Source organism: Austrofundulus limnaeus, unplaced genomic scaffold, assembly GCF_001266775.1.
Source record: "Austrofundulus limnaeus strain Quisiro unplaced genomic scaffold, Austrofundulus_limnaeus-1.0 Scaffold614, whole genome shotgun sequence".
Classification (NCBI taxonomy): Eukaryota; Metazoa; Chordata; class Actinopteri; order Cyprinodontiformes; family Rivulidae; genus Austrofundulus; species Austrofundulus limnaeus.
In genome coordinates, this window is record NW_013953016.1 from 164,362 (window position 1) to 175,041 (window position 10,680).

At 38.7% G+C, this 10,680-nt stretch overlaps 1 protein-coding gene across 1 annotated transcript in view; it reads right to left on the reverse strand.

Annotated features, from left to right (window-relative positions):
- The window catches only part of fnbp1l (formin binding protein 1-like), a gene marked incomplete at its 5' end in the record, with an annotated part of 53,661 nt that overhangs the window by 24,531 nt on the left and 18,450 nt on the right, over positions 1-10,680 (reverse strand). The window contains 1 exon segment of the mRNA XM_014027084.1: positions 190-305. Within this exon segment, the coding sequence (XP_013882538.1) occupies positions 190-305 (116 nt within the window).

Genomic DNA, 10,680 nt, shown 5'->3' on the forward strand with positions numbered 1-10,680 from the left:
CAACTGTGTTAAATCATTTTCATTTATTCAGAAGCCGCAGCGCTGCGCACCGTGCACCCCCCAATTTAAGAACAAATCTGTGCGTACGAACGGTTCTTGCATGAGGCCCAATGTCTTGTAAATCTGTTCACGGTTAATGTCCCTATATTTATTTATTTTTTTCTTTTGTTTGTGTGTGACTTGTTATACCGTAGCTGCTTGGCATAATTCTGCTCTATCTCCAGTCTTTCCTTGACAAACTTTCCATAGCGCTCCAGAAAGTCGATCCCCCACTGAGTGTGTTTGTCCAGGTTTTCAAACTGGTCCTGCAGAAAAGAAAGAAAAAAACAAACAAACACATTTTAGACACATTAAATACAAAATATTCTACCTTCAACTGAAGAGTGGCGTTTGTTTTGTCGTCAAACTAGATTAAAAGACATTCAGCTGATACAGAATGAAAAAACACTAATCTGTATGTGTGACATATAAAAGCAAACACAAAGAACACAGATTGGTGTGACGGGAGGCATTTTCCTCCTGGATGGAACGATAAAAACTTTAATTTCAGGGCGATTTGCAGAGAAACAAACCAGGCTAACAAAATGAGACCCTACAGGGTCAGAAAGTTACCGAATCACCTGAGCTAAAATGTATTTTAAAGGGGCAATATCATGTAAAATCAACTTTTTGAGTTTTATATCATGTTATAATGTTATACTCTAAAAAAAAAAACATGTCCAAAGCCTTGCTCTGACTCATTTATGCGTGTTTGAGAAATCCTGCAGTGTTTTTAGGAAGCCATGCTGAGGAGCAAAACGACAGGTGGGGACCAGAAACACCTTTTGGGACCAGAAACACCTTTTGGTACCAGAAATGCCCCTGGGACGTGTCTTTAAGCTGAACTTCCTCATGGCAGAGCCCACTTCTCCACCCGCCACCCCACACACCCCGCCCATGACTCCTGCAGGCTCTCAGGTGAAAGTGAAAGTGAAACTTAAACTGTCTGCTGTGCTCTTAACACCACTGCTCACTCAGTGAAGCTCTTTTCAGATTAAAAATACCTTTGAGGAAATGTGTTTTCAGATGCCAAGTAAACTGCATCATGGCTGCCCCCCCCGCCACCCTCTGCGAGCGCGAGGGTGGCCTGCTGTGAAGATACGTTATGGTGCTTTGCATAAAGGGTCACACTTGCCTCTTCCAAGAAATAAAGAAGGGTCAGGTTCTGCTCGGGTGCTTCTAAAACTCAGTTTCCAGCTGAGATCAAATCTGGATCTTTCCAGTTACGAACACGAAACAACCTAGCTCTCGATTTTAATCAGGCTTTGTTTTTCYTTTTTTTTTATTTGGAGTTTAGAAACACAAATCCAAGGGCACACGGACACAAACAACACATTCAGGTAGAGGTGGGCCCGTAACAGTGGTAACTTCTTATTAAAAAGACATGAGTCTGTATATGATATTTAAACAGCCTTTACATGTATGTTGACACAAACCAAGACCTGGAGAAATAAGAATGACAAAAGCAGATGCAAGAAAATGGAGAACAGCTGTGTTTGCCCAGTTACTGCTMAACACAAACATAACAAGAAGAGTCTCATTCCTGCTATACATCATTGCCTTTTTAAGCTCTTTTTGACTTTTCAGTGTCTGGAAAAATACAGGAAAAACAAACTTGTTGGTAGATGTTAGGTAAGGRCCTGAGATCATTGCCTCAATCTGTTTGTTTACCTTCCTTGGCAAGATGCTGACTTAGACTTTATTGAAGTTTGGTATTTTGTTCAAGCTTTGCTTTTATTACTTGGGCATTAAAGTAACAAAGTGAGCAACTGTGGAAAAGCGTGCGCTATTAGTACTAGATATCATTCGAAGTATTTAATGGTCAGATTTTGTCCAGTGGCAAGCATCAGACATACACACCCATACAAACACTTTTATTGTCAATAAACCATCATAAGACACCATTTAAACTGATAAGCTATTTATTTGGATGTCCGGTGCASTTTTACTACTGCAATGTTTATTTGACCACTGCCCACTGAGGTCCACTAAAAGTGTACTCGAATTTGTAACGCTGGATCATATTTCCACTAGAAACTGCAGGCGAAAACTGATCTAAATCAACAACGGAAAACAAGCAGTTCTGCTGCCAGAAGCAGCCATTTGTTGAGGAATATGCTGAGAACAACAGGACCTTGGCACGCCTAAACTGTGGAGCAATAAAACATGGAGCCATAGTTGGTCAATAAGAACCCAGTGTCAGTTTCCAGTGATGTGTGGATYGATGAAGTATGGATACCACTGATACCAGAACTTTATGCTCTAGTGCAGAGGTTCTTAAACTGGGGTCTGCAAACTATATATTGGGGGTCCTAAAAAAAATTCAATAAATTGTTAATTGTACCATTTCATTTACGGTATGGTATGGTATGGTATGGTATGGTATGGTATGGTATGGTATGGCATATGGGGAATGATGCACTAGTAAAACAGACACACTAAACCAAATAAAAACCATCTTTCTCATGGAATTCAGGGGTCAAAATGACAGTAAATTATTTTTAAAACAGCACGGGGTTTATGAGGGGGTCCCTGGAAATTTTTCACCCTTGTAAGGGGTCGCCAGTCCCAAAAAGTTACGGAACCCCTGCTCTAGTGCACCGATATGAAAATTTCTGCCAATATTGATCTCCAATATTATTATTAGTGTTATATTCCACAAACACACACTTTATTTATATATAAACTATTTATTTATATATATAAACACAAATACACTTCTATCTTTTTAGGATAGCGTACAAAAAAATGACCAGACCGCTGACATGGCTCTCTAGTTCAKTTATTCCTGGATGAGCAGTGTCACTATCACKATCACAATCAAACAGATACCACTCGACCAACCATTTCCCTCCCAAAACAGAAACACTAAACTAAAAACTGGGAAATCAATATCAGAGGTTAATATCAGCCCAGTTTTACTTATTGGATACCAATATTACTTACCGATACCAATATTCTAAAAAATTACCAATATCGTCCGATACCGATGTTAATGCGGATATATTGTGCATCCCTAATCAAAATATTGCTACTTCATTCATTTTAGGTAATATATATCATTAACAGGAACTCAATAGAAAGTAACTAAACTACTGAAATCTTGGTATCAGAATCAGAAAGGRAACTGGTGATATCCAACATTACTACATTTCCTTCAAGTTCAAGTTTAAGTTCAAATTTATTTACATAGGACCAAGTCACAACATACGTTGTCTCAGGGCACTGTACATAAAAAGAACAATCTAAAGAAGAAGCCAGCAGATTGTGTTGAATCACTTCATCACAGTCTCCCATCCTGAGCAAACGGTGGAGAGGAAAAACTCCCTGCTAATCAGGAAGAAACCTCCAGCAGAACCAGGCTCGGGACAGGAGACCATCTGCCTCGACCGGCTGGTTGAAGGACAGGAAAGAGACACAGACAAACAAAGAAGACCTTCATTGAGACGTGCCTTAAAAAATATAAAAATAACAAAGATTTCATTCAAATATGTGCCACTGAGACATTAAAGAACAAAGAGCTGATCTCCAAAGTGTTACACAGAGTCATTAGGGGTTAACTGCATCCTGCTCGTCTTGATGCCTGCAGGCTCCTCTCACTAGCCTCTCCAGCATGCATGCCTTTTTTCTCCCTTTTTTAGCAGCATTTCTGATTGCGTCAGTCTGTGCGACGGAGTGAGTCTATGAATAAGTAATAAGAGTATGAGCTCACTTGCTAGTTTGTGGCAAGCTGAGCAGACTGGCTCACCGGGGAAATGACAACATCTTTTGGTTCCGGTTCTCAGATCTGCGGGGAAAAAACGTGGACTGAGGAGCATGGCTGCCTAAATTTGGATTGGGAACTATCATTTGTCTGTATAGCAACCCAGACGGCCACAAAAAGTGAATGAAGCAGACTTCACCAAGAAAACAACGTCAAGACCAATCAAACAGCCACACCAAAGCCACTCAAATAGCCAGACAGAAYGCAAGCATTCCTCAATAAGAACCAAGATAATTAGCAGCAAAAATGCTGCTAAAACAACAGGCTAATTACACACCGTGGACCTAACACAGCAGAATGCTAACACACTTGCACAGCGATGCACACATGGCAGACACAGGGTGGGAAACGTCAACTTGTCTGAAACACTGGCATCGCTATGCAACCCCCCCAGGCCCTGTCTGCACTGTGTGTGTGTTTGTTTCATCTTCCTCTAAGGAAACAACCCCCTCCTGTACACAGAAAGCACAACTCTGTGTGGTAGGGAGCTGTCATGGGATGTGTGTTTTTGTGTGCTGGAAGCAAAAAAAAGGAGAGAGGTAGGAGGAGTTAATTCTAGGAGGGGAGGTAGGAAAAACAAGAGGAAGCTAWGAAGAACATTAGACCTGAACAGACATGCTAAACAAGTCACATTGTGTAGATTTATTTCAAATTCTTAAACTCTTTTGATGATATAAGAAGGTAATCACTTCGACTTTATACTCTTGTATATTAGACACAAATGTGCTCCTTCACTTTGCCTTTGGAGAGCATCTGGAGTTGAAACCGTTTGGATTTGTTACAATAAGGTCAGCGTTTTGAAAACTGTCCAACTACCATCTAAGGGCAAAACAAACAGGAGGCGTGCTGAAAKCTCCTTTACTGCACTGCAGGCAGGGCCAGCACGGCCCGGCTTCTCCTGCTTTACTAATTTTACCTCTACTTGTTTTATTTCATTTAGTGGGTAAAGAGTCCCCAGAGAGCAATCACAAAAAGCTTTTCCCCATCCCATTAGTCTAAATCTGTGTTTGGGCATTTTAGAAATGCCTCACAAACAAAAACACTCGGCRTCATTTCACCTCCCAAATCAGGCTTCAAACACAAAAATGTTTTAACGGGTCTGTCCTGAATATTTGCTTATTGTCTCTTTATGTATCTTATAGCTCAAATGTTGTTAAGCGACAATTTTATAGCGGTTAGACGAAACAACAGTCAGCCTCAAACGACCCACATTTCTAGCAGTGTTGTAACTGAATTACTTCTGTCTGAATTAGTTGTTTACTCTGTTTTATCTCCACCCCGTGAGCACACACRCCCATTCAGCTGGAAAATGTTTGATTCGTATTGAAGAATCTTTTAATCTGTTTCTCTGCCTTTTTTTAAACCTGTGGAACCAGAAACCACTGCAAGAAATAACAAGCGCACAAATCTGACTCACCACACAAACCATGTGACTCAAAGCAGGTCTAAATACAGATAAATGAGAATGAATGAGGAGTTATGTTTAGATCCATTAAAATATAAAAACGAGGGGGTCCTGATCTGATATCGGTCCAATATTAGCCAGAAAATGAATATCGGATTATATCGGACTGCATCTAAAATCTCTGATACAAGCTGTCCATCCAGGGGTCTGTTAAGACCTTTAATAGTTATTTTACATTTTAAAAGTATATTTTGTTTTTATTAGATTTACTGAGGCAAATTTTCAGTTTTTTATTTTATTATTTATTTATAGTATTTAATTGTACATTATTCTTATGTTTGCACAAAACAAATATTTATCATCATCACGATAACTGTGCGTAATAGGGGTGTAAGAAAATATCGATACACTGAAATATCGTGATATTTCATTTCCCGATACTGTATTGACATTCTAAAGCCCTGTATCAATTTTTTTAAAGGTTTAAAACGTCAACTTTCCTGCCAGCCGTTCATTTTTATGTTGTAGTTCAGCCTCTGACCACTAGGTGGCAGCAGTGAGCCATCCATTTGGCTACTCTACCTCTTGAGCGCCACAGAGAAAGGGTAGCATTAGCATTGTGAGTAAACATTAGCTTCATGCTCCAATAGCTGAATCTGAGCGGAAAAGACCGACACCCTCTGCCTTCTAAGCTGAGTTAAGGTTATGAACAGTCAATTATTTGTCAGAATGTCTGTATTTTAAGCCAAATTAAGTGCCTCGTGCGCTCTTTTTTCCAACTTTAGTCAGCCTTCATGTTACGCATATAGTGCATGCGTATCGCCTCGAGCGAGCTTGGCACTCCCCCGTGACATAAAACTCTGTCTGTTGCTCTCAATGTCCAGCTCATCACATCAAAGTCCATATACTTTAAGTTTATCCTGCTGTGTTCGCTTCAAAAACGGTTTAACTGTGTTGTTTAGCTTCTCCATTTATTTACTGTTTATTTTAGGGACCTGCCCTGCTGTTCGACCCACAGTTATGCAAATCACGTTCTGGATGCAGGTCAGGTGATCCCAGAAATTCTGTGTGCAGCAACTTTACTATCTTATTAAGTGGTGACCATATTGTAAATTAATATTAAAAACAAAGCTGCAAAAATATATTTTCAAACTATTTATTGGCAAATTTAGTCCAATAATTGAAAACATAAATATGAAACAAATAAAATCAAATACATACAAAGCAGAACACACCTAAATGTATCAAAAGTATGTCTATGTAATATTAGAATTTTCTGAGACAGTGAATTTTGGTTTTTCATTTTTTTCCGGTAAGAGGTTTTTATTCAATAGAATTTTTGGACAAAAAAAATCACAAAATATCACAATATATCGCCTTGCTTACAGTAGCGCAATATATCGGGATATACTGTATCATATCGTGATCCCTCTGTCATGATTTGTATCGCATCGCCAAATTCTTGCCAATACACAGCCCTAGTGCGTAAGCATGTTTCCAAAAACTGCAGGAACTGGAATAAATGATTGGCTCAAAAATATTTGCATTTATGTATTTTGTCACAAGGATGTTTTAAGTATTTGACCCAATGGGATGGATCTCTTTCCGTCAGATTCCTGTCCTGTGGGAGAATGGCAAACAACTGAGCAAGCTTTGGTTGAGAGCAAATCTAAACAGAACCATTTCAACACCTCTGTGCTTCGACAGTACTGTGGTTTTGGTTCATGCTTAATGCCACATGCTGGTTTTAAGAGGAACTGAAAATTAAAAAAAGAAAAAGCCAAAATGCCACTGAAGGGAAGTAGCTTTCTTTTCCATGTTGACAATATCATAAATCTGTGACAGCCACACTTTAACCTCTCAGATGTGACACACAGTAAAGAAACTTTGCTGACAAAGGGAAAAATGACACCTGGTTAGCAGCGTGAACATGTGTTTGTCATGTGACGGTAATAAATGCAGATGAACAATGTTCAGTCACTGAAAGAGCTTATTACAGTCAATACATGTCGTGCACCTACATACTTCCTCCTTAAATGTRGATTTTATTTGAACAGTAAGTGGCTATTGGTAAAAGTGCTTGATAATTGAGCAAACCCTTTAATTTGTGCTTTTAGACACAAAATCAGATGACTATTTCTATTGAGCTTGAATGAGAAACGCAGAAAAGAATCCACAAAACATTATGGCTTTCCCATTATCAACGTAATCTATGAAAATTTTTATAAATGAAAAAAAATATGCAAGAGACCATCTTCTCATCAAACAAACAAACAAACAAACAAACAAACAAACAAACAAACAGCATAAATTGATAACAAGAAATGTCTAATTTGTCCACATTGAAACATTTTCTCCAGTTAAAACTCAAACCATGTCATTTAGAAATACTAAAGTTATATACTTTGTACTTATTTGTACTCCGTATGATCCTGTATGATGAAGCAAATGTATTTATGAAAAGATGCACAAACCTATTTTTAAAGTTTGGATGAAAATATAAATGTTTCTATGAACCATTAACTATGTTTCTGACTCAGCTCATTTATTTTTAGATTCATGTAAATGTGGAAAMTTTGTATGTAACTTTGTGCACAAAGTTATTTTCCCTCCCACACATTTCTCTTACTAACACTGTCTGCAAACTAACAAACACCATACCAAAAACAAATATGTGTCTCTGACCAAATTTTGCACAACTTGGAACCATCTACACAGCAATGAAAASTGGTGAGACAACCACTGACTTCCATTCCAAATACTTATTGTTTGATCCAGGCTGTATTTAATACTCGTCTGGAAGAAACACAATCATGTCTGAGCACCCATTTTTACAGCTAGCTAATCAGGTTTCATGGCAACCAGAAACCTTTTGTCTTCTTGCTTTCTATTCRCCCTGACAGACAAGTTTGACCAGGCAATGCATGAGAATAAGAGCAAAATGATTGACTAACAGGAAAGATATCAACGTAATCCAAATATAACCAAAAGTGATTTGAGTTGTGTTGATTCTGTTCTCTTCCTGGATATATGGCGTCACATCTTTTCAAATTCCAACAGAGCAAATACGATTGTACAGTTCAAGTGATGACATATTTTCCTATTAAAACTGTATGAATAACCAACTTCAGTGGTTCCCGAACTATTTATCTTCTGACCTATAAAGTATCCATGGCAAAAACTTGTGACCCCAAATATTACTGGTCTGAGTACACGAACTTCATTAATAACCTTAAACACAGGCTTTTTGACTATCTAAACAGCTTGTACACAAATACAAAATACTTATTTTGTGTTTTTATAATAATTATAGGGAAATATTACAACAGCAATTATTTTATTACCCTTTAAATTGATTTCTGGAGATTATCCAAGGTGCTTCATSACCCATAATTGGGTCCCAAGCCCAACTTTGGGAACCAAAGTGCAGTGGTTCCCAAACTTTTCAGCTTTTGACCCACAAAATAACAGCAGCAGAGAACTGTGCCCCCAACTATTTTTGGATGATAAACATTTGTATCAGGTCAACTAAACATGGGCATAGTAACAATTTTTATAGTAAATTTATCCATTTTAAATACACTAACCTCACTCCTTTGTAACAACTAAGGCAAAAATGTAATTAACTCAGAAAATGTTTTCAGGACCCCACCTTGATGTTTCGGGATCCCAACTTTGGGAAACACTGGTGGTTATCTGAGGAAAGTGACATCTGGTACTTATTAGTACAAAAACTGGAGTTTAACGTGAGATATTCAACAGTGTTGTTAGCTATTAGGATGGTAATAAATAATTATATTTGAAGGATGACTTATTTGTTCCATTAATATCTTTAATTACGAAAAACTTAATGGACATCTACAAAAAGACACTCTTTAATCAAAACAATGAGTTTCAGTGGTCATCCATGCCATTAACCACAGTGTTTCCTGTGTGTCTCCAAAATGAAAGAGCAGGAAGTAATGATTACTCTATCTGTTCAACCATCCGCTGAGCTGTTTCATCAGAGCTGCGTACAGACAAATAGTTCATTCACTTCACAAGGAAACCACAAAATCCTTCGTTTATCTGACCGCTGACTCAAGTGGAGTAATCACAGTCAGGGTTCAGCATGAGGCTCCCAGCTGTGAGATCGTGCTTGTTGACTGCGAGGCTTTTCCTGCTCATCGTTCATGTCGGTCGGCGTGGTTGACTGTGGGCTATGACACTAGGTTCAGGCACCGACAGCTGGCACTTTGAGAACACTGAACTACAAATAAAAAAAGCAGTAATTTGTAAGAAAAATTTGTTATCTCTGATCCGACAGCTGAAAGGCAACAAATAYGCAGCGTCTGACTGCAGATGCAGCCCATTTGCTGATAGAGTGAGGGCGCAGACGAAAAGTATTATTTCCTGATGTCAGGCCAAAGTGCGGTGGTTAGGAGAAYAACTTTCAACCTTCATGCCAACAAGCTCCAGCTGCAGTTCATCAGCTTTACATGCAGACAAGAAACAGGCAGAAAATCACATAAAACTCAAAAGTGTAAAAATAACATGCTGTGGTTTTAAACCGAACTATGTGTAAAACCAGCAAGGTCGTTTTTACACTTGGTTTGTGGGAGAAAAAAGAAAGTTGACTAAAAGTTATGGAGACTCTTGTGAGAAGCTTTTCACATTCTGACAATTAATTTGTTAGTAACTGTTAATGCTGTCTGCCTGCGTTCACTGGGAATATTTCTGAATATAAATTTACCACAGTTYAAATAAGCATATAGATCCTAAACCGTTTTATTTTCTGCAGGGAACATCTGTGCAAGATTCACCTCATCATTAGGGGTGCACTGATAAATCGGCCAGCCGATTTATTGGCACAGATTTCCTTAATTTTGGGAGATTGTAGATCGGCTGATATTTAGATAAGATTGGTGGAAAAGACTGACTTTTTATCTACCTCTACAAAGGTCTGAAAATCAGCCACTGTCCCCTTTTGCTCTGCTGTGAGCACTRCCTAATGTCCAGTCTGTGCTGTTCAAGCTTTAACATCATCAAGACATGACAGCAAGGTTTTAAGAGAACAGGCATCACTTCTCTTCAAAGTGACATATATCTGGCAATCATCAGCATAACAATGAAAAGCGACACCATGTTTTCTGAGGATAGACCCAAGAGGAAGCATATTCAAGGAGAAAAGCAGACAGCCCAGTACCGAACCCTGTGGAACCCCATATAACCCCATATTTGAGAAGGAATTATCTGCAGAATCAAAGTGGGTGTGTCACAAGKGTGGGCGTGTCAAAAGCATAAACACTGTGGGCTATGAGGCCTACATGACAGTATCCTTAGATCCTGCTTGATGTCTTTACCACCTGACCCTGACCCCAACACTAAGGTTAACCAGGAGAAATGTGACCGAAGTAGGGTTCTCCAGAAAAAATGGTACTGTACAGTAGGGGTGTAAGAAAATATCAATACACTGAAATATCGCGATATTTCA